Raw genomic sequence first — 23,856 nt, 5'->3', positions numbered from 1 at the left:
CGGGCTCTGTGCTGACGGTGTGGAGCCTGCTTGGAATTCTCTCGAATTCTCTCTCTCTGCCCCTCCCCTGCTCTCTCTCTCTCTCTCAAAGTAAATAAATAAGCTTTAAAAAAAAAAGAGAGAGGCCTAACTGACTGAACCACACAGGTGCCCCTAAGTTGGCTTTTTTTAAAAGTTGGCCTTACGTACATAAAAATATGTATAGAAATTCAACTCATATTTATAGAGTTCTTACTACATGCCAAACCCTTGTAGTAAGTGCTTGGAAACTAAATCCTAGTGAACAGAAAGATTCCTTCTCTCACCAAGCTTACCTTCAAAGCCCTTCCTATCACCGACAGTTTGGCCTGTAATTGATGGTCCAAAGTGAGGCACTTTTGAGTGGGGGGAAAAATACAAATAGTGGTTGACACTGGAAAAATGGGCGGGATTTGACTGAGAAGTGGGCATGAGGCAGCCTTCCCCGGTGATGGTGACGTTCTGAGCCTTCCTAGAGACGGGTTACTCCGCCATATGCCTTTGTCTCTGTGAATGGACACTGAAGATCTATATTGCATTATATGTAATTTTCACCTTAGAAGAAGAAAACACAAAAAGAGCCATAAACGAATATTGAACTCGAGTTGATGACATGCATGCTGAAGTGTTTACAAGGGGAAGTAGACTAATGTTTTCAACTTTCTTTCATTTTTTCCCCAGCTTTTTTAGATACAACTGACATATGATATTGTGTAAGTTTAAGGTGTACAATGTGTTGATTTCATACACCTATATATTGTGAAATGATTACCACCCTAGTGGTAGCTAACACTTCCATCACATCACATAGTTCTCTTTCTTTCTTTCTTTTTGTTGTTGTTGTAATAACATTTATTTATTTTGTTTATTTGTTGGGAGAGAGAGAGAAAGAGCATGGGAGGAGCAGGTGGGGGGGGGGGGGGGGGGGAGAATCGCAAGAAGGCTCCATACTGCCAGCACGGGGCCGGATGTGGGGCTCAAACTCACAGAAGCATGAAATCATGACCTGAGCCAAAATCAAGAGTTGGATGCTCGACTGACCGAGCCCCCCAGGCACCCCTGTGGTGAGAACATTTAATGTCTCCTCTCTTAGCAACTTTCAAGTACTAACTAAAATCACCATGCTATACATTAGAGTCCTCCAAATTTTCAACTTTCTTTGAAACACATCAAAAAATAAGATGATGGCTGGTTGGATAGAGAGATGGGTGTATAATAAAGCAAAATGTTAATAGTGGAATCTAGGTATTCTCTGTACAGTTCTTCCCATTTTTCTGCGTATTTTTAAAACTTCACAATAAAATGTGGGCAAGAAAATTCTAGCCAGATCCTGTTGCCTTCTGAAGGCTCTCAGCCTGCCTTGGGGCTCTGTATAAAAAGGGGAGATGGGGCTAGAAAACTGTTCAAGATGGATGGATGAGCAAGAAAGAAGCCTTTCTCCTTGATAGATGATAAAATACTTCAAAACTGGGAAAAAGTTAAGACGTTCTCAGCTTGTGGGTCAATGCTATTTAATGTACTGCCTACAATTGTCACTCCTATCTTATGGCTTGGAATATGTGATGCCTTATCTCCAGGACACATGTTAGGGAAAGGCAACATCTGTCTGTGTCCTGAGGGCCCAGCTGCTGTGTGTGTGTGTGTGTGTGTGTGTGTGTGTGTTTTGTTCGTTTGTTGTTTTTGTTTTTGTTTTTAAGTAGGCTTCACACCCAGCATGGGGCTTGAACTCACAACACTGAGATCAAGGGTCGGAAACTTCAGACACTTAATCGACTGAGCCACCCAGGTGTCCCTTAGCTGCTGTTTTAACAGGGGAATATATTTTTCTAATATGCCTCCTAAGTGCTCCTAAGGTAGTAGGGGGCCTCTTTTGGTAGAAGAAAAGTCTGTGACTTTCTTCTCCGGTGACTCTTCCTGGATGATGCTGGGACACAGTAACTTCCGTGGGGCCCTGGCTGAGTACGGGTGATGAACTCCTCAGCTGGAGGCCAGACTCCCTCCAGGCTCCTTGTCTGGGGGTGTCCTATACTAGGCAGGCTTGCAGAGTCTCCCTTGAGCCCGTTATGGTTGGAACTGGTGGGAAGTCCCGTCTGTGGAGGTTGGCAGGGAGGGGGTTCCCCCACCTACGCCATTTTAATTCTCAAGCTCTGCCAAGAAAGCTCATCCCCCCCCCCCCCCCCGGAAACTGTCCCTTCTCCTCCTCTCTTCCGTCCCCAGGAACAACACAAAGAACAACCACCATGACTGGGAACCAAACAAGAGCCAGGATGTGAATCCAGACCCATTCAGCTCTTCAGCGACATCATTCTCCTGGTTGACTAGAGACTGTGTACTAAAGCTTGGTGGCCTCAGCTCCTGCATCTGGAAAATGGGGGGGGGGGGGGGGGGCACTGGTACCCCACCCTCCCATTCCCACCCCTTTCTCTTCTCCTGGTGCTGTGAGGATTTCATGCAGCAGTAAATGAAAGCAGTCCAGACAGCGTCTGGCTAGTAGTGAGCACACAATATAAACATCAGTCGTCATTACAAATACTATTATCACTCTGAGCTATGCTGGGGGGGGGGGGGGGCGGGGGGAGGAGAAGGGACCCTGACTCAGACCGGAGAAAAAGCTTCAGGGTGAAGATGACTTTTCAGGCAATTTTCAAAGAAGGATGAAAATTCCACCAAGAAGGTGGGGGAGGGAGAGGACATTCCAGGAAGAGGACACAGTGACATCAAAAGCCGAGTGACGTCATCAGAAACTGAAGCTCGCTGGGGGAATCAGTGCATAGCGCCCCCTGTCTGCAGCATTTGGGCAGGAAGTGGGGATGGTGAACTGGGGGCGGGAGGGGGTTGGAGCAGGAGCGTGCCCTTCAAGCCAGCCACCCAGGAGTGTGCCGACAAAGCCTGGGAGGGGCCACTCTGGTCTGGCTTCCGGTCTCGGCTTTTTCACCTCTTCTGAGCTCTTGGTCCCTGGATCCAATTCTCCAGCCACCACGGCCATCTGGCTGTTCAGATCCATCAGAGTCTCTCTCACTTGCCGTTGTGTCCCCCCTGAAATGCTGTTCCCACCATTTCCTCCCCTTTCCCCAAACTTAGGGCAAACGCCATCTGCTCCAGGATGCCTTCCCTGGGTCCCTAGCTAAGGAGCGCCACGATCACATAATGTGAGTCATTCCCCTCACTGCACGCCTCCCATTCTGAAACCACCTTGTGCATGTTGTTTACTGGTTTTTCATCTACCTGACCCCGTCAGACTGTCAGCTCTGTGAGGGCTGGGACTTTGTCTCATTCGATACTGTATCCTTAGCACCTAGAGTCCTACCTGGCACTTAGCATGTGCTTAGTAGATGTTTACTAAAGGAAGAACCGAAAGATTTTTAAACAGCAGAGTGAGACAATCTGATTTATGTTTTAAAAAACGGCCCTAGGGGCTCCTGGGTGGCTCAGACGGTTAAGCATCTGACTCTTGATTTGGGCTCAGGTCATGATCTCATGGGTTCCTGAGTTTGAGCCTCCTGTAGAGCCTGCTTGGGATTCCTTCTCTCCCTCTCTCTCTCCCTCTCCTGATTGCGCATGCACTCTCTCTCTCTCAAATAAATAAACTTTATAAAATTTTTTTTTCCAACGTTTATTTATTTTTAAGACAGAGAGAGACAGAGCATGAACGGGGGAGGGGCAGAGAGAGAGGGAGACACAGAATCGGAAACAGGCTCCAGGCTCTGAGCCATCAGCCCAGAGCCTGACGCGGGGCTCGAACTCCCGGACCGCGAGATCGTGACCTGGCTGAAGTCGGACGCTTAACCGACTGCGCCACCCAGGCGCCCCTGAAATAAATAAACTTTAAAAGATAAGATAAAATAAAAGACTGCTCTGACTGGGGCGCCTGGCTGGCTCAGTCGGTAGAATATATGACTCTTGATCTTGGGGTGGCAAGTTTGAGTACAGGAAAAAGATTCTGTACTGGACAACTGTACTGGTCGAGGGACTAACGACAGGTCTAGGATTGAGGGGGTGAGAAGTGGTCAGAAATTTAGGAGGGAAGAGGAACAGAATAATGCAACTGAGGGAAAAGAGGGGAGGAAGAAGCAGGGGACTAAGAGAGGAGGAGAGAGAGGAGTCCATGACCTTTGGCTGTGAGATGGGCATTGGAGCAGCACGAGGTAGGGGGTGGTGTGGGGAGAACACAGTCACAGGGGGAGGAGTAGACCTGGAAGAAGAGACCAAATTAGTGTTTGAGATGCCTGTTGGACAATCCAGGGATGAGGGCTAGGAGGCAATTATAATAATTGCAATTATGGTCATAACAAAATAACTAGCACAGAGCTCTCTGGTTATATTATCCATCACTGATCAACTATACATTGAGCATTGAGCACTGGGGACACAGCACCCACAGTGACAGACAGTCCTTGCCTTCAGGGGGCTGATGTTCTGCTGGCAGGGGACTAAAGAGATTACTGGATCAAGAAATATATATATTTATATATTTATATATATATTTTAATTTTTTTTCAACGCTTATTTATTTTTGGGACAGAGAGAGACAGAGCATGAACAGGCGAGGGGCAGAGAGAGAGGGAGACACAGAATCGGAAACAGGCTCCAGGCTCTGAGCCATCAGCCCAGAGCCTGACGCGGGGCTCGAACTCGCGGGCCGCGAGATCGTGACCTGGCTGAAGTCGGACGCTTAACCGACTGCGCCACCCAGGCGCCCCTATATATATATTTTTTAAATAAGCTCTACGCCCAACGTGGGGCCCAAACTCCCCACCCTGAGATCAAGAGTCATAGGCTCCACCGACTGGGCCCGCCAGACACCCCCAGAAATACATAATCTAATGTCAGGTAGTGATAAACCCTCGGGGTGGGGAGGTGGGGATGCGAAATAAAACAAAGCGAGGATTTAGAGAGGGGGAGATCATGTTGGAGAGAGTCTGACGTCCAGGAAGGATTTCATAAATATTTGTTAAAGACTTAATGACAGAAAGTGGATGGTTGATTTACTGAGTGTTTAGGGAATTGATCTGGTTATCCTCAAAAGATTCCAGGAGGTGAGTTCCTTCCGTTATGTAGCGGAGAAAACTGAGGTAGAGGGGTATCTTAATGACTCAGAAACGTAGTGATGGAAACCCAACCAAGCGAGGACAGGGAAACACCAGGTGGAAATCCCCCCTCCCCCACCAGCTCAGAGGCCCCCGGAAACGGTCATTTGCCAGGGCGGAGGAGGCAGAGCAGAGCGTATTGACCTATGACGTCATCGGGACGTTAAATAGCGTAACATCACCTGGACGTAGACCCATTTCCCTTCCCGGACAGGTCCTCTGGTACTCCGGGACCTCCTGGATCAGGCCTCTCATTGGTTACTCGCTCCATCAATCTGTTTCATTCTTACAGTCTTCCGCCCCGCCTTCCAGAGCCCACCTCTGATAGGCTGACGCGGCCGTCACTTCAAAAAGGTCCGCATTCCTTCCGCCTTTCTCCAGGAGACCGAGGGCGAGAGGGGTGGATCCCAGGCAGCGCCCACCCCTGAGGCTCTGCTTCCGCCTGTAATTGGTTGCCCTGGGTGCCGGTCGCTACGCCACCCGCCTCTTATTGGTCATCCATCCGCCGCTCTGCGCGGCGCCGGCTCCGCCCCCGTCGGGTGTTTGTGGTGGGGCTGCGGAGTCGCCGATCCCGCCGGAAGCGCCAGGACAATGGGGACCCGGGACGACGAGTACGACTACCTATTCAAAGGTGCGGTCGGTGGGACACAAACGGGCGAGGGGACGACGGGGAGGTGGCGGACCGAGGCTGCGCTCCAGACCGCTGGGCCCAGGCCGGAGCCCGGGACTTGGGGCCCGGCGGGTCAGGCAGCCGGGAAGGCCAGGGAAGTCTGGGCTCAGTCAGCTTTGCGGACCGGACCGGCGGCCCAGAGAGGCCTGGGGGCCTTGGATGCGCCGAGGCGGGGCTGGGGCCGAGAGGGGGTGGGGCCCGAAGCGGTGGGAGAGGCCGTTAGGGGCGGGGCCTCCGGGAGCCGGGCCTCCCCAGCGTTTGGCGGGCCGGGCTGGGTGGAAAGCTCCATTCGAGACGGGGGCGGGGCCGCCAGAGGCGGGGCTAGGGCGTGGTGGGCGTGCCCAAGAAGTGGGCTGGGACGGGGCAGGTGGGGGTGGTGCTCTCGCGGAGTGGGAGGAGCCAGCCCTGATTGGTAGCAGCATGTCTGGGGGCGGGAAGGGACGGCATGGTAGGGGTTGAGGTGTGTGGTAGGGGAACCTGGAGTGGGGTGCTGACCCAGAATTGCTTGGAGGGGCGCCTGGCGGGGGGACTGTGTGTGTGCCAGGCTTGCTGGTTAACCGCAACAATTATCTTTGAACTCTCAGAACTCTTAATTATCGAAGTACCCGCCCTTTCCCAAGCATTCCCGCTCATGAATTCGTTACATGAATTCACCCCAGCCCTGTGAAGTCGTCGATATTCTCCAGCCTCTCTCTGTGGACTTGGAAACTGAGACCCAGAGAGAGAGGGCACGTGTTGGAGCAGGATTTGAATCCAGGTCAGCTGTGGGCTTTACCACCTAAGGAGTATATATGGGACTAATAAGCTTATCAGACCACCTCTCCCCACACATGCGCACTGGTAGGCCTGCTTTCCGCCAGCCTGCTGGAGGATCGTCCCTGCCCAAGGGACAGAGGGCTCTAGAGCCTCGAGTGAGGCCTCGGCAGATCAGGCAGCCATGGCTGGCCTAGCTCCCTCAGCCTGCAGCCCCAGCTGGGAAGACTCCCGCCATCCACATCGCTGGCGTTGTGCACTGATTTCAGAGTCACTGGCTTCGCGGTGCCAACCTGGGCTTTGGCCAGGTCCTGTGCTCTCCGTTCTGGGCTCCCTGGACGACAGTGGTTGCCCTTGATAGCTACCCTGGGGCCCCGTGAGACACCATTGTCCTGCCGCCTGCCGCTTGAGGGTCTGCCTCCCAAACCAGCTGTTGGTATCTCCCCCTCGTTGGGCAAGCCTGGAGATCCCTGGGAGTGCAGTCTGTGTCCGTCGCTGACCATTGTGTCTGTGGTCTCCTCTAACACGTTGGGGCTGGGAGCCTGGGGATCTTGGAGCTGTGGAGAGCCAGGTGGAGCGCTCCCTACCTGGGATATCCATGTGGTGAGAGGCTTCTGGGCTGGGGGAGGGCCCATGCAAAGGCCCAGAGTTGGCACACAGCACCGTGGGCCCAAGGAGCTGTGTGCAGGCTGATACGTCACTGGCAGGTGAAGCTGTGTGGTCAGCAAGCATGAGTCCAATGCCTGACTGAGCCTTGGGGTCTCACGTTAGGGGCCGGGGAAGCTCAATCAGGGCTTTGGGGACTGGCGACAGGTGGACCGGACTCCATCCTGCTGCAGCTGGTGCCCGGAGGCCACTGCTCCCCAGGTCCTGACTGGTCACCCGCCTGGATGGGGACCCCCAGGGCAGGGGGCGTTTCCCCAGGAGTCACCGCCAGGTTTTGATGGTCCTTTCCCACTTGTTATTTTCAAGCACTTGCTGTTATAAATAACTCAGCTCAGTGTTTTTCCCAGTCATCTTTTGCCCTTTGGGTTATTTCTTTGAAGTACGTTCCCAGAAGCACCGTTACTGGGTCAGGGGCAGTGGGGCGGCTGTGCGCTTCCCGGGACTCAATCTCCAGAGTCTGCTTCCTGGAAACACAGATCTGACTTCTGCGGCAATTGGCAGGGGTGGGGGTGGGGAGGTTGCCTGTCCTGCTTTCCTCCCCCACTGGCCTCGTTTCCTGAGTTGGCAGGCGCCCTGCTGACCTTTCCAAGCAGAGTTAGGAGTGAAAGTCTAACCCACAAGGTCAGTACTTCCCAGACTGTGGTCATCTGAGACCACCTATCCACACGGATGCCTTATTGGAGGTCTCCTCATTGTCTTTTCATGTATCTCTTTAAATCCACTCAGTTTTTCACTCACTTAAACGGGAAAAGGAAACTGGGTGGGTCTGGCACATACAGAAGAAAGGAAAAGAAGCCAGCAGGTAGGCAAGCCACCACTGTCCCATCACTTGCCAGTGACAAGACAGCTGAGACAGAAACATGAATATACTGTCGCCCCGGACCCTCCTAAGACCCCTGTGGCCTGCAGAGGGGCAGGTCTGGGCATTAGACAAGTGCACAAGGTAAGAGTGTACCAGAAGGGGTGACAGGGGCCAACTTTCTTTTTTGTTTGTTTGTTTTTTATCAAATGTTTTGCTTCTTTTTGAGAGAGAGAGAGAGAGAGAGAGAGAGAGAGAGAGTGTGCATGAGCAAAGGAGGGGCAGAGAGAGAATCCCAAGCGGGCTCCATGCCATCTGCACAGAGCCCAACGAGGGGCTTGAACTCACGAACCGTGAGATCATGACCTGAACCAAAACCAAGAGTCAGATGCTTAACCAACTGAGTCACCCAGGCACCCCACAGGGGACAACTTTCTGACCTCGAGGCTTGCCAGCCCTGCTTCCTGGTCGGAGGGGGCCGTTCAGGAGCGGGGGGGGGGGGCAATGATCCTCCTGCCCCCAACCCTGTGCTCAGCCTCCCCCAGGCTTTAGTCACCTTCTGGCCCTTCCCTTGGCACGGAGAGGCCACACTTTTCACCCGGGACACAGCCTGCCCCTTGTTTAGCCCTCCTGCCACCGCCTTGGTTATGTTGGCAGCCACATCACACGTTAGCTCCCTTGACCTCCAAGACCAAGGCCAATAGAATCCCCCTGGGTGTTTTCTTCACTGCACATTCCCCTCCTCCCGCAGGAGTAAGGTTGTTTATTTGTACCTAATTATAGATCTGCACGTTTATCCTGTTAACATTTTATCCTGTCAGCCATGGGGCTATTTTCCCAGCCTGCAGATCAATCCCTGGGGGCCACCTCTGACCTCTCTTCTGGTAGGCCAGGCTGCGGGGTCCACAGTGGGAGCAGCTATGTCCCCAAGGGCCGCCGAGGACTTCCTAGAGCCCCTGGCCACTCACCTAGCCTGTGAGGATGTGGGTTGAAGTGGGACGCTGAGGTAGCCCAGGACCTTGTCCTCCAGGCTTTGTCTACCCCTGGACCGTCTTCAAGTCCTTTTGGGAAAGGGGTCGAACAGAGAGTTGCAGCCGGCACCCAGGGAACAGGTCAGGCCCCAGTGCTCACCCGCCTCTGCTGAGTGCTTCCGAGGCAGCCTCCTGGCTCTCCAGCCCGGGCAGGGCCCCCACCAGACCCGCCGGTAAGGACCCAAGCGCACCATCTTCCTCCAGTGAGCAGCCTTCCCTGTGTCCTGGCTTTGGGCACCTGTCTGTCGTCTACTCTGATGCCCCAGGACATAGCTGTGGCAAGATTGCCCCCAAGCGCCAGTCCCTGGGGCCTGGGATGGTCAGGGCTGGCTTCCTGCAGGAGAGGCAGGGTTCTGTTCTTGCCGGAGTAGGGGACCCAGCTCCCCTATCCCCGCAAATGGCCACTCAGTCCATGAGTGTCCTGAGTGCGGGCTCCAGGGGTGCCGTGCTATCATGGGGCAGGTCAGAGGACCCTGGGCCTTAAGAGGTGCCAGCTCCTTGTTTTTGCCAACTGGGCTTGCCTGCTCTGCCAGCCAAATGGCATGTCCAGGGAGGCAGTTTCCCTGGCCATTGGTGCCACCAACTTCTGTGGAAATTCTACGGGCTGTGTCCTCAAGGGCCCTTTATTTCCCCCAAGACAGTAGATCACTTGTGCCTTGGACAATGCCGTTCTCATTCCCAGCCTGCACAAGGGGCCAGCCTGGCCACTGCCCCACCGGCCACCTCTCTGCGTTGGGCACCGTGTGCCAGGGACTGTCCAAGCAGCCTGGCCTTCCCGTCGTTCATCTGGGCCGTGGCTGGTGGCTCTCATCCTGCTCTGGCCTCCACTTTCTCACTGGGGGACCCTGGACCAGGAACTTTGTCACTCTGGGTTGAGTGTCCCCAGCTGTAGAAGGGGAATGATAATATGAACATTTGTCCCAGGGGTGGCCCTGAGAACACAGTCACAAAGCCTTTAGGGCTGAGCCTGGCCCGAGGTGCTAAGGGGCTTGTTGGCTAGGCCACAGCAGAGTGGGTGGGGCCAGGGGGACTCTGAAGTTGTATAGTTGTGCCAAGGCTGGGAAGGGAGGGAGCAGGTAGGGGTGGGGATACAGGGCAGGGCCCAAAAGGCACCCTCTTGGTCATTTCCTGTTCTATTCGTAAGGGTATAAAAATTGTGAGCACACCCCTCCAGCCTTGGCCAGGTCCCCCTGGCCGCGTGGGAAGGAGGGGAGGGCTTGGGGTTGTAGGTGGTGGGCCCCACAGCATGGCTGAGAGCCACGGGCCCATGTCCATCCCCACTCTTTCCACCTTTCTCTGAAGTCAGCTCACCATCTTCTGTTGGGCACCCCCAGTGTCACAAGAGAACACTGGCCCTGTTATCACAGGTGTCGTGGGCCAGGCCACATGGTGGTTTGAGGGGAGAGGGGAGGCCTGACTTGAGGGGTTTTGAAGGATGAGCAGGAGTTTGCCATGTATTCTAAGGGTCAGGAAGCCTCCCCCCGCCCCTGAGCTCAGCCCTGGATGCAGAAGACATGGGTTCAAATCCTGATGGACAGCTTTCCAGCCAGGAGGACCTGGGCAAGTCACTGTCTGGTGAGCATGGTTGGGAGGTAGGAGCGAGCCTGCGTTAGGCTTGGCATTCTCCCACTTCCTAACCCGTAAAGGTTAGTTACATGAGACGTGTGTGAGGGGGGTCCAATCAAGGGCTTTCTTAGTACAGACTCATTAAAAAAAAATTTTTTTTTAACATTTATTCATTTTTGAGAGTGAAAGAGAGCATAAACAGGGGAGGGGCAGAGAGAGAGAGGGAGACACAGCATCCGAAGTAGGCTCCAGGTTCTGAGCTGTCAACACAGAGCCCCATGCGGGGCTCGAACCCACAGACTGCGAGGTCATGACCTGAGCTGAAGTTGGACGCTTAACCGACCGAGTCATCCCAGTACAGGCTCATTAAACATTCTTCTTGCTCTTAGTGTTCTTGGCTCTAAAGTAGCCGGCCGAGAGAGGGTGCTGGGTCCTGGGTGCCTTTCCTGCCTCCTCACCTGCGGCCTGAGGATGGTAACCTGGGCATCTTCCAGGGGGCAGGGAGGCTGGGACGCTCCACCGGCCGCCTTGGCATCGGTTCATTCTGCAGGCGTGGATCAGGTGCTCCCTGCGTGCTGGGCGCTGCACCAGGCCGGGACCCAGCAGGGAAGGAGACCGTCTGAGGTTCCTGCCCTCGTAGCCCAGTGGGAAAGACTAAATAAATAAATAAGTGAAAGCTGCAGTGTGAGAGAGTGGGGAGAGCTGTGGAGGAAGTCAGGTGGGGCAGGGAGTGGGCTTTTAAGCGGATGGCAGCGAAGGCCTCTTTGGTCGAGTGCCATCAGAGGGACCACACCGAGGAGACGAGGGCAGACACCAGGCAGGTACCTGGGGAAGAATGGTCCAGGCGAAGTGCAACGTGCCCCTGTATATCTCCTAGTCCTGGTGAGGAGGCCCGTGTGGCAGGAGCAGAGTGGGCGAGAGGGAGAGAGGGAGGAGGGGAGGGCAGGGAGGGCACGGGGCAGGTCATGCAAGGCTCTGTGGGGTGGGCCTGGACTTGGACTTTTACCCCAGGGAGGTGGGCGCCCTGGAAGGCTGTGGGCAGAGGAGGGCGGGGCCTGGCTTGGCAGCTCACAGGCGCCCTCTGGTGGCCTCCAGGAAAACAGCCTGTTGGTACGAGCGTAACCACCAGGGCTGCGGAGGGACGCGTGTGTTGCGGACCAGAGTGGGGGCAGTGACGCCGGTCAGAAGCCGTGGGAATTTGGGCATGCACATATACAACTTTCCACCGAGGAAAAACTTGTAACTACGGCTGTGGGTGACCAAGCCTACAGCCCCCGTGACTTTCCACTGGACAGACCCACCCTTGGGTGCCAGAGCCCAAGGCCCCCACTTGTAGTTTCTGCCTGGGGTCTCTGGCCAGACAGCCGCGTACTGTTTCTTCTACGTTGTACGTATAGCCGCGCGTGCGTGTGCGGCACATACACTGTGCACACACAGAGGTGAGACTACCTGGGTTTAAGGACAGCCTCTTGGGCTCAGACTCCTGGACCATGTCATGTGGCCCTGTCACAGAGCCTGGGGCGCCTTGGTCCCTAGAGGCAATGCTTCTCTGGCTGGGGCAGGAAACTTGGGAAAGAGAGGGATAAAGGCAGAGACTGGAGGGGCCTGCTCTGCCCTCTTCACGACGACTCTTGCTCTGGACGTCTGCAGAAAGGGCTGACTCTGGGGCCGTGGGGGTGGCGGGCTCTGTCCCCTCCCAGCTGCATCCAGAGGGCACATTCCTGTTCCGCATGAGCCAGCTGTGACTGTGCTGGGGCCCGAATGTGGATTGGCTTGCAGCAGCTCTCCAGAAGGAAGCAGAGGGTGGGCGCGGGGGGTGAGGCTTCCCATTTCCTGTTACTTACAGCTCCAGAGACAGACCCCTGCAGGTAAGAACCTAGGGGGACTGTAGTCATAACCGCTCCCCTGCCTGTCTTAGCACGCTAGATGCTAGCGGAGTCCTAATCCTGCCATTTCTCCTCGAGTCCCCCTCTTGCAGAAAAGGCAGCCCAGAGAGGTTAAGTGACTTGCCCAAGGTTGCCCAGCCCTGGAGCTCTCTTGGCCACCGGGCTGCCGTGGAGGTTCAGGGGTTCCGAGTGGGATCCCCACCCTGCCTGCCTGCCAGAATGTCTGGGTCCCTACACCGCAGCTGAGGCAGCTCTGCTCTGAAGAGACCAGAGACGGCAGGGGTGTCGTGCTGTCCGCAGTGGCTGTGCTTCTGGAAAGCCCAGAGCCTCTGCTTGCTTCTGCCCCGGGAAACGCGGTGCCTCGGGCTCCGACCGCCCCGATGTCGGTTTCCAAGCTGGCTCCGCACCTGGGACGCCACCGTTCTGTAGGTGGCCGTGGGTGGTGTGTGGGCCTTGGCTCGGGGACGCCGGCCCGCAGAGTCTTACCCGTGTCCCTCCTGCCCCCAAAGTGGTGCTCATTGGGGACTCAGGCGTGGGGAAGAGCAACCTGCTATCACGCTTCACCCGCAACGAGTTCAACCTGGAGAGCAAGAGCACCATCGGCGTGGAGTTTGCCACCCGCAGCATCCAGGTGGACGGCAAGACCATCAAGGCGCAGATCTGGGACACCGCCGGCCAGGAGCGCTACCGTGCCATCACCTCTGCGTGAGCGACAGGGCCGGGGTGATGCAGGCAGCCGTGGGTGGGGGGGGGGGGGGGCCCTGGGGAGAAGGATGGGTAGGACTCGTATCGGGGGAGGAGAGAGCGGATCTCTGAGGGCGGGGGGCCCGCGGTGGAGGGATAAGACCCCCAGGAGCTAGGGGATCCTCGGGAAGACCCGTGTGCCCAGTCTCGGCCGCTCTGTGACCCCGGGGCAGGCATGTCCTGCAGTGTCTCTGGCTCCCGGAGTCCCGTGAAGCCCTGCGGTTTTGCTGGGAGCTGGCTGCGCGATGAGAGTTGTTCCCCCGGACCGGCTTGGGCCCCTGTGGCCGCTTGCCCGCCCTGCCTGCCTTCCCTCAGCTTCCCTCTGCGCTTCAGCTCCCACCTGGTCCCACACCTGTCCTGTCCTCCCACGCGGCTCTCGGTGCTCCCCGGCCACCAGTACCCACTGGGGCTGCCTCTTCCCAGACCTTCCCTGTCAGTCGGCTGCGTCCTCCGGACTCCCCCCGCTGGTCACCTTCTCATGTCCTTCATCCCTCGGGATGGGTGTGTGTCCGTCAGCCTCCTTGGTGGTCAGGCTGGCCGAGCCTTTGGTGGGCGCCGGAGCTCTTGCCCAGCAGTGGCCCTTTCCTTCTCCCCTTTTGTGGCCGACGCCAAGGGTGTCTTCTGACTTTGGGTCCCAGACTACTTCCTCTGGTCCCGTATTCCCCAGCTGAACCTGGCGAGTAGAGCCTGAACCTCGGGATACAAGCGTCTCCCGTGAGGCCACCACGGCTGCCCCTCGGGCGGGCCCTGTGCCTCCTGCTCTGTGTGTGGGCTGAGGAATGCCGCCCCCGGAGCCTGGTGCAGGGAACTGGCAGCCGGCTCAGGCTTGGGCCCCGCGTCCTGCCCCACAGCTACTACCGCGGCGCGGTGGGTGCCCTGCTGGTGTATGACATCGCCAAGCACCTGACCTACGAGAACGTGGAGCGCTGGCTGAAGGAGCTGCGGGACCACGCCGACAGCAACATCGTCATCATGCTGGTGGGCAACAAGAGTGACCTGCGCCACCTGCGGGCCGTGCCCACTGACGAGGCTCGTGCCTTTGCAGGTGAGTCACGCTGGGCCGGAGCGGGTGAGGCTGGGGGCTGCCGGGGCTTCCCCCACTGGCCACATTCCCGAAAGGCATGCGACTGAGGCATCGGAGAAGCATCTGGAAGTCAGGCAGCACCCCCACCCCGGCCCCTGCCATCTTCCCTGTCTGTGCCCACGGCCTCAGTGCCAGCTTCCCCTTCCTGATGCGTGGGCATCTCGGTCCTCTCTCTTTGACCCCAACCCTTCTTTTTCCTGGGCCAGGCAAGCAGGGTCCCCGAGAGGGCTCAGGACAGCACCCTCCACCACCTCCCCGCTCACCTGGGCATTATTCTTTCTGTTCCAGAAAAGAACAACTTGTCCTTCATTGAGACCTCAGCCTTGGATTCCACCAACGTAGAGGAAGCTTTCAAGAACATCCTCACAGGTGGTCACAGGGCCTGGCTGAAGCCATGGTGGCCCCCCGCGTGCCTGGGGAGGGCGGGCGTGACGGGAGCACCGGCCACTGGGGTTGCAGGCTCCGGCACATAACCTCTGGAGCTTTATTCTTTAAACCTGTGAGTGGGTCTGGACTGAGAACAGACATGGCGTGCTCCATGGGCTCAGGCCAGATCGCGGCCCTGCTGTCACTCAGGACATAGAGACCCTCCTTCCACCCAGCTTCTCCAGGGGGGCCCTCCCTGGCTTCACCAGAGAACAGCCAGCTTGGGCAGCTGCGGAGCAGGCGGCATCAGGGGCGCAGGGCCCTCGGGCTTCTGAGAGTTTATTCTGGGGGGGATGGGGGGGGAGCTCTGATCCTACAGGATAAGAGGCCGGGCGGGGGGGAGGGCTATATGTGACCAGATACGGTCTTGCCTTGCTGAGCACACAGCCAGCACTGGGTGAGGGTGGAAACCTCCAGGAGCCCACCACCCCCTGCCACGGTTCCCCTTGACCTGACGGGGGGCACAGTGGGGGCTGTGGGCTCAGCCTGGGGGGGGGGGCGGGGGCAAGGCGCGAGGTCTAGATGAGCCCTGCAGGGGGGCGGGGCGCACAGCGCGCTCACCCCCTGCTCCCCCCACTCCCACCCCCCCCCCCCCACCGCAGAGATCTACCGCATCGTGTCGCAGAAGCAGATTGCAGACCGCGCTGCCCACGACGAGTCCCCCGGCAACAACGTGGTGGACATCAGCGTGCCGCCCACCACCGACGGACAGAAACCCACCAAGCTGCAGTGCTGCCAGAACCTGTGACCGCCCCGCGCCGCCCCGCGCGTGCGTGCACGTCCTCGTCCTCCGCCCGCCCCTCCCCCCGCCGTCCTCCCTGCCCTCCCCTCTCCGCCCCCTCCGTGACTGGCTCCTGCCCTCCCATCGAGCTCCGCATGGCTGGCCGGCCGGGCCCCGGAAGAACAGGAGTGGGCGGCACCTGCCGGCCCGCTCGCTCGAGGAAAGCCGGAAGCCCCGGTTTCTTCTGGGGCCTCCGTGTGCATCTCGGCGGGGCGGGGCGCATGGGCCAGAAGGATGGGCGCACCGAGCGGGCTTCTCCGGTTTTCCACGGCAGACTCCAGGGAGCGATTGCCTCCCGCCCTCTGTGGCCAGTTGGCCCAGCTGGTCCGCGGTCCCCATCCGGAACCCGCTTCCGGGCTGATGCTCGAAGAGCAAGGCGCCAGGGGGCCGGGGCAGGCGGACACTCTCGGCTCTCGGCACCCCTGTCCCCCCCACGCACAGCCAGCACCGGCACACGCACCGGCACACGCCTTCGACCTCTCCCGTGCGTGCGCGACTCCAGCTCCCGCCTGTAGATTTATGCTGGGAGAAGACCCCCCCTCCCCTCCCCCTCCTTTTGCACGCGGCGCGCTCTCCGGCCCTTCCCTGTGCCCCCCTCTGTCTTGTCTCCCGTCTGGTCCGGAACCTGTTTGCAAGTGAAGCAATATCTCCGTGTTTTGTATATACAACCGCTCTTGTAGCCTTTGGTTTTTTGTTATTGTAGAGAAACACAGATTCTTTATACACTTTGTAAGATTTACGCCAAACCCCAGCTCTCGATCTCTTATTCTCCCTGTGGCCCCTGCACTGTTGCCCCGGATGCCTCATTTCTTCAGCCCGTTACTAAAATGTATACTCCGACTTCCTGTACAGAAACCTGCCGCTGCGCCTTTGTCTTCTTTCTCTCCGCCAGGCGGCCACACCTGGGTCCTCCTCGCTGCCCAGGGCCTGCTGCGGGCTGCCTCACCCTGGCCCGGCCCCCCAGGGAGCTAGAAGACCAGGTTGAGGCCCCGCTTGGGACAATGCGGAGGCCCACGAGCTGACCCCAGGGGCCTTGGCCTGCGGGGGTGGGGGGGAGAGGATCGGATCCTCTCTAAGCTGCCCCTGTGGCTGGGGGGGGGGGGTGTATTAAATTTCCCGGCCCAGGATCCAAGGGTGCCTCCTGGCGGGAGGGGGGGGGGTCATGAGCCGTGTCCACTGCCCCCCATTCACAGCCTTGGGGTTGTTCATCCCTGCTGTCCACGGCTGCCTCATCACCTGGGGTCCCCGCAAGGACAGGCAGAGGGGCTGCTCTGGGGAACGTTGGTGGTACCAGAGCCACCCCGGCTCTCCCCATCCCAGACTGGCCTTTAAGGAGGGCCCAGTGGGAGGGAGGCAGGTAGCCCGGAGTTCTCTGCCTCTCCCCAGGATCCAGCTTCTCCCCTGGTCCCTGTGGGCAGAGCTGGCCTGAGGACCATTTCCCACTATATAGGAAGTGTGGCTATCCCCCCCCCCCCCAGCCCAGGCCTATGTGGACCCCCCAGCCCATCCCTGCACTAGCCACGGGACTCACCGTGGCCCCTTAGGTGAGGGCAGGGGGCTGTTATAGAAGCTCCACCCTCTGGCATGAGGCGCCTTATACCCTTGACCCCTAGAAGAGCCACCAGAGAAGGGGGTCTAGTCTCTCCCAATTTCAGGCTTTGGCCACCTTGCCTGGAGGGCTGAGCAAACCCAGAGAGGCCTTCCAGAAGAGCCCTGAGCCACAGGGAGCCGTTCCTATAGAGTTGGACTGAACCACGGTGTGTGTTCCACGCCAGGGAGCAGCGTGGGCCAAGGCCACCAGTGGGACACTGGGGGCATCTGGTGGGGCCACACACTCCAGGGGCCATTCACACAGACCTCCGGGGTGCTGAATCCATTTGGGCAGTGTGGGCATGGGGGAGGGGGGCAGAGAGTGGGTGGGGGCTTCAGGTGGGCCAGGTGAAGTAATGAGGCACCCTGGCGGGTTCCAAGTAGTCCAGAGATCAGATCTTTCCTGAGCCCCTGTGATTGGCCAGGCCGGAGGCACGTACCGGGGAACAAGACTAACCCGACACTGGTCCCTTGGGGGGTCACGCAGTCCAGTGATGCTGTTTCCATGACTCAGATTTCCGTGATTTAATAAGTGCGGCACGTTCACTCAGTGCTAGGCGCTGTTCTTAAGTCTCTCTTTTTTTTTGTATGGTAAAATAAACACATTAAATTGGCCATCTTGACCATTTTTCAACATACAGTTCAGTGGCACTAAGTACATTCAGTGTTGAGCAGCCACCCCCACCATCTGTCTCCAGAACCTCCCATCTCCCCAAACTGTCCCCATGAAACACGGACTCCCCTGCCCCTGCACCACCCTCCCGGCTCCCACCATCTATCTACCTTCTGTCTCTGTGGATGGAACTCCTCTCAGGACCTGGGGACCTCCTGTGAGTGGGATCTTACGGTATGTGTTTCTTTTCTGTCTGACTTATTTCACTGAGCATAAGGCCTTCGAGGTCCGTCCCCATCGTAGCAGGTGTTAGAATTCCCTTTTTGACAAAAGGCTGAGTGATAATAGTGCATCGTATGGATATTCATTCCTCTTCCTGTTTGTCCATTCATCCATCGACGGACACCAGGATGGCTTCCACTTGTTGGCCATTGTGGATAACGCGGCCGTGAACATGGATGTACAGATATGTGTTCGGGTCCCTGCTCTCAATCCTTTCAGGTACATGCCCAGAAATGCAACTGCTTGGGTCTATGGTAATTCTGTGCTTAATTTTGTGAGGAACTGTATCAACCTAAATAAATTGTGACATAAAAGACAAGAACACTCCAGGGGCGCCTGGGTGGCTCAGTCGGTTGAGCGCCCTACTTCAGCTCAGGTCATGGTATCACACTCCGTGAGTTCGAGCCCCACACCGGGCTCTGTGCTGACAGCTCAGAGCCTGGAGCCCGCTTCCGCTTCTGTGGCTCCCCCCTCTCTCCGCCCCTCCCCTGCTTATGCTCTGTCTCTCTCTGTCTCAAAAATAAAAACATTAAAAAAAACTTAAAAAAAAAAAAAAGACGAGAACATTCCACACAATGTGAGTCTTTGACATGTCATGGTATTCATAATGACCCTAGGAGGTGGGCATAGCTTACTAGCCCTGATTTAGAGATGAGAAACGGAAGCAAGGGACTTGCCCTGGGTCCCACAACTAGTAGGAAGCAAACAACTTTTAACCTCAGAGCTGTTGGTAACCACTAAGCTATGAGACCTCACCCAGTGTTTATTGAGTGCCTACCAGGGGCCAGAAATCCCTAACAAATGGAGAAAATGCCAGAGAGAAAAGACGGGGAAGGATTTTTTTTTTTACATTAATTAAGATTTTATTACAAAGTATTTTTGTTTGTTTGTTTGAGAAAGAGAGAGAGCGGGGCGCCTGGGTGGCTCAGTCGGTTAAGCGTCCGGCTTGCGTTCAGGTCATGATCTCGCGGTCCATGAGTTCGAGCCCCGCGTCGGGCTCTGTGCTGACAGCTCGGAGCCTGGAGCCTGCTTTGGATTCTGTGTCTCCCTCTCTCTCTGCCCCTCCCCCACTCATGCTCTGTCTCTCAAAAATAAGTAAACGTTAAAAAAAATTTTTTTTAATAAAAAAGAGCAAGCAGGGGAGGGACAGAGAGAGAGAGAGAGAGAGAGAGAGAGAGAGAGAGAATCCCAAGCAGGCTCTGTGCTATCAGCTCAAACCGTGAGATCATGGCCTGAGCCGAAATCAAGACTTGGATGCTTAACCCACTGAGCCACCCAGGTGCCCCACAAAAGATTTTAAACACATAAAAGTGGAGAGAATAGTCTAAAGAACCCCTATCAGCCCATCACCCAACTTTAGCCAATCTGGTTTCACCCTATTCTCTTCCTGTGTGCCAATTCCAGACACATTCCAGCCCTAAATATTTCAGTACCTCTCTCTAAAATACAAAGACTTGGGGCGCCTGGGTGGCTCAGTCGGTTAAGCGGCCGACTTCAGCTCAGGTCATGATCTCACAATCCGTGGGTTCGAGCCCCGCGTCGGGCTCTGTGCTGACAGCTCGGAGCCTGGAGCCCGTTTCAGATTCTGTGTCTCCCTCTCTCTCTGACCCTCCCCTGCTCATGCTCTGTCTCTCTCTGTCTCAAAAATAAATAAACGTTAAAAAAAAATTAAAAAAAAAAAATAAAATAAAATACAAAGACTTGTGCCTGGGTGGCTAAATTAGTTAAGTGTCTGACTCTTGATTTTGGCTCAGTGAGTGATCTCACGGTCATGGGATCCAGCCCTGTGTGAAGTCCCGGGTGGGGCTCTGCACTGGTGGTGTGGAGCCTCTTGGGATCTCTCTCTCTCCTTCTCTCTCTCTCTCTCTGACCCTTTCCTGCTCGCATGCATGCACATGCACTCTCTCTCATAAAATAATTAAATTAAATTAAATTAAATTAAATTAAAACTTGTATCGTGGTCACTCCATCTGAATTTTGCTGGTAGCATCCCTGTGATCTCTCCCTTTTTGTTTTTTAAAAACTTGAGATAAAGTTCACCTAACCTAAACCTCTCCGTTCGAAGCATTTAAAAATGCACATCCAGTGGTTTCGCGTACATGCACAAGGTTGTGCAAACATCATCACACTCTACAACGGAATTGTTTTCACCACTCCACAAAGAAACCCCGTACCCATTAAGCAGTTTCTCCCCATTTCCCCTTCCTTCCCCAGTCTCTGGCAACCACCAATCTACTTTTTGTCTCTAGGGACCTCTAGGGTGTCATTTAATATGTCCCTTTGTCCCCTGCATTTCCTGTAAATTAATAGATGTGGAGTGTGATCAGATTTGGGACTGGGCACTTCGGAGGTGATGTGGGCACGCGCTAGGAGGCAGATGATGTCAGCATGTCTCATTTGTGGCGCGTGTCTCCTTTGTAGCTGCTGCAAAGTATCGCTTAGGTTCACAATCCATTAGGGTTACAGAATGGCGATATTCGAAATCTAGCCTTCCTCACTTATTTCTAGAATACATCTGTAAAGAGAAGTTTCCCTTCACCTACGTAGTTACCCTGAGGTGTGGATTGTACGGGCCAGCGTAAATACTTCATTCTTTGTCCGCTTTGGAATTTCGTAATTTTCGAGATTTTGGGTCCCAACTCAAAGGCTTCCCAAGAAGCCTTCAGTCACTGTTGCGTTGTTTTTGTTTTTGTTTTTTTAGTTAACGTGCATGAATTTAACTCCTTGGTTGGAGCCACGCTTTCAACCAGTGTGCCCAATGGGGGTGGAATTGAGTAGGAGGTATATATCTGGGACTGAGTCTTGACCAGTGCATCTAGGAGTTAGGCTATACATGGGGTGGGGGAGTGTAGAAGAGTAGATGTACTGGGGATCATGAGACATAGGTTTCTCAGTCAGAGGAGGAAGTTAGAAATATGCAAAGTGTCTGGGATAAAGTTTGGTGTTAGATTAGAATTAGAGGTATGGGTGTGCACTCGTGGTTTTAAAGATGGATGGATGGATGGATAGACAGACAGATGATAGGCAGGTAAATGTCTATAAATAGGTACATACACACACGTATGACAATGAGAAAAGTAAGAATTGATAACCACTGTAGTAACAGTGACCACACCTAGCAACCAGCTCTTGGTTTTTAAATGTCGTTCCCCATGAAAACCAGGGCTCCTTGGGAGAAATGGTTGCTTCCAGAGCTGGGGCAGGTAAAAATAACAAGAAAATGCCACCTTGGAACATTTTGTTGAGCCAGTATATAAGGAAGTGCTCGAAGACGGAGGTAGAAAAGTTATTTGGCAACCGTAATCTGGTTTTAAAAAAGGCTAACACCTCCATGCCACTCCCTTCTTCCTGCCTTGATTGAGGATATGATGCCTGGAACCCCAGCAGACATCTTCACTACCGTGAGGAAAAGACCAAAAAACTCTCAGAGTCGCTGACCCTATTATCATCATTTGACCAGGCCAATGCCGGCAGCCATCCTCCTCCAGAATTCTTTATTTATTTTTTAAAAATAAAACCTTCTTGGGGCGCCTGGGTGGCTCAGTCGGTTAAGTGTCCGACTGCGGCTCAGGTCATGATCTCGCGGTCCGTGAGTTCGAGCCCCGCGTCGGGCTCTGTGCTGACAGCTCGGAGCCTGGAGCCTGCTTCGGATTCTGTGTCTCCCTCTCTCTCTGCCCCTCCCCCGTTCATGCTCTGTCTCTCTCTGTCTCAAAAACAAATAAACGTTAAAAAAAATTAAAAAAAAAATAAAAAATAAAACCTTCTTTGTCTAAAGTAACGTTAACAACAAAATTAAAAAAAAATTGGTGTGTCATCAATGGATAATAAATCTAGTGGGTGAAAGTTTGTTGAGGAACCAGATATTTCATTAATTTCAAAGTCTTTTCCTATAAAGCACCGTTGACAAGTGCAACATACTAGCTCAGGCTGGACACCCGGCAGACACGATTTTAAACAGGCTAGCATAATCGGTAATGGAAGAAATCAACATTCTATGCCTCCGGATATATGCACTGAGAACGCTTTATCACTTCTGTAGTTCTTGTTCCAAGTGCCTAAATCATGACAAAACAGTAGACAAACACAAATTGAGGAACTTTCTGCAAAATAGCTAGCTCATACTCTCCAAAAGCATCAAGGTCATGAAAGGCAAAGATTGGAGAATTGTTACCGAATGAAGGACACTAAAATTAGAAAAATACAGTGTATGATCTGGAATAGATGCTGCAGCTTTAAAGGACCTTGTGGGAAGGGTGCCTGAGTGGCTCAGTCGGTTAGGCATCCTACTCTTGGTTTTGGCTCAGGTCATGATCCCAGGGTTGTGGGATCGAGCCCTGTGTCAGGCTGTGTATTGAGCATGGAGCCTGCTTAAGATTTTCTTTCCCCTTTGTCTCGTAGACACACACACACAAACAAACTTTTGGGACTTTATTGGAAACTTTGAATGGGATTTGGGAATTACATGGTACTCTTGGATCAGTATTAACTTCCTGCTTTTGAAGGTGGTACTGTGTTTATGTGGAAGAGTGTGCTTATACTTGAGAAATATACACTGAAACGGTGCCTGGCTGGCTCAGTCCACAGAGCATGAGACTCTCAATCTTGGGGTCATGCGTTTAAGCCCCACATTGGTGTAGAGATTACTAAAAAAAACAAAAAACAAAAAACAAAAACAAAAAAACAGACAAGAAAAAAAATATTAAAAAAAATAAAAGATTCAGAAATGTTAACAAGTGAAGAATCCGAGCAAATATTTGTAGGAGCTCTGTAACTTTCACTTCTGCAATTTTTATGTACATTTGACTTTTTTATTTTGAAGTAAACTCTGCCCAATGTGGGGCTTGAAGTCATGACCCCCCAGATCAAGAGCCACATGCTCTACAGACTGAGCCAGCAGGGTGCCCCAACGCTATTTTGAGATAAGAATTTTTAAAACCCCAGTGAATGGATTTAAACATTTGACCTGTTTTGATCAACTGCAACCATTCCCCTTATTGCAGGGCAAATAATCCCATTTGTGGCCAGTGAGAGCTTCTTAGTTGGGCTCCCACTGACATTGCCTCACTAGGTAATGTCTTTGATAATGCCTGTGCTTTCTGGTATACCAGAATGCACCGGGTTCATCTTGTACATTCCCTGCTTCAGACCTAGAATCAGATATTTGCCTAGGTTCCCTGGCTCATTCAGTTGGAAATGGTATTTAGAGACCATGATCTGGGCTTAAGGAGTGCTCATTGCAACAAAGTCAGTCTTTGTTTCAGAACTCATCAGTGGACAGAGCTAGGAAATGTATTTTTTTAATGTTATTTATTTATTTTGAGAGAGAGACAGAGACAGAGACAACGTGAGCAGAGGAGGGGCAGAGAGAAAGAATCCCAAGCAGGCTCCGAGCTATCAGTGCAGAGCCCCACGTGGGGCTTGATCTCGCCAACTGTGAGATCATGGTCTGAGCTGAAATCAAGAGTCGGGCAATCAACCGACCAAAGAAATGTTTGCTTTTTATATAGGTAAAATGTATCACAACACTCTCAATTCAAATTCAAGACTGCAGGGTTTTTATTAATGTAATCAACTTTATATTCCCTACTTCCTTCACTCCCTCTGAAAAATCCCAGTCCTTGACATCAGTGTAAGTACTCCTTTGCTTTCGCTTTATCCCAAACTAAATATGCCACAAGTTCAGAATAACAATTGCAACATCACCATCAACAATATAGTAGTGGTATGCAGACAAACAGTCCTGGTCTCAAGTCAGTAGGAGTTCATCTCTGTGTCATTTTGTACCAACTGGATACAGGGTTTCCTTTGTTTTATTTTTGTTTTGAGGGCTATCTTTATGCTTTAAATTCTGTTTTATAAT

The 23,856-nt window shown here is 54.1% G+C and overlaps 1 protein-coding gene across 1 annotated transcript; it reads left to right on the top strand.

Annotated features, from left to right (window-relative positions):
* The first annotated feature begins 5,617 nt into the window (after positions 1-5,617).
* Positions 5,618-16,366, top strand: RAB11B (RAB11B, member RAS oncogene family). Its single transcript, XM_030293746.1, has 5 exons — positions 5,618-5,736; positions 12,986-13,181; positions 14,072-14,265; positions 14,593-14,673; positions 15,333-16,366. The coding sequence occupies exons 1-5, from the start codon at positions 5,697-5,699 to the stop codon at positions 15,476-15,478; spliced, it is 657 nt and encodes a 218-aa protein (XP_030149606.1). The 5' UTR covers positions 5,618-5,696; the 3' UTR covers positions 15,479-16,366.
* Positions 16,367-23,856: the final 7,490 nt, after the last annotated feature.

The sequence above is a fragment of the Lynx canadensis genome, chromosome A2 (genome assembly GCF_007474595.2).
Source record: "Lynx canadensis isolate LIC74 chromosome A2, mLynCan4.pri.v2, whole genome shotgun sequence".
NCBI lineage: Eukaryota > Metazoa > Chordata > Mammalia > Carnivora > Felidae > Lynx > Lynx canadensis.
The sequence above is the reverse complement of the archived record's forward strand: the minus strand, read 5'-3'. Positions and strand labels throughout refer to the sequence as shown.

Excerpts from the sequence above, each read along its gene's own strand:
- RAB11B (XM_030293746.1), top strand. The coding sequence starts at position 5,697 with ATGGGGACCCGGGACGACGAGTACGACTACCTATTCAAAG. Across the intron at positions 13,182-14,071 it reads TACCGTGCCATCACCTCTGC|CTACTACCGCGGCGCGGTGG; the intron begins GTGAGCGACAGG and ends CCTGCCCCACAG. Across the intron at positions 14,266-14,592 it reads CGAGGCTCGTGCCTTTGCAG|AAAAGAACAACTTGTCCTTC; the intron begins GTGAGTCACGCT and ends TTTCTGTTCCAG.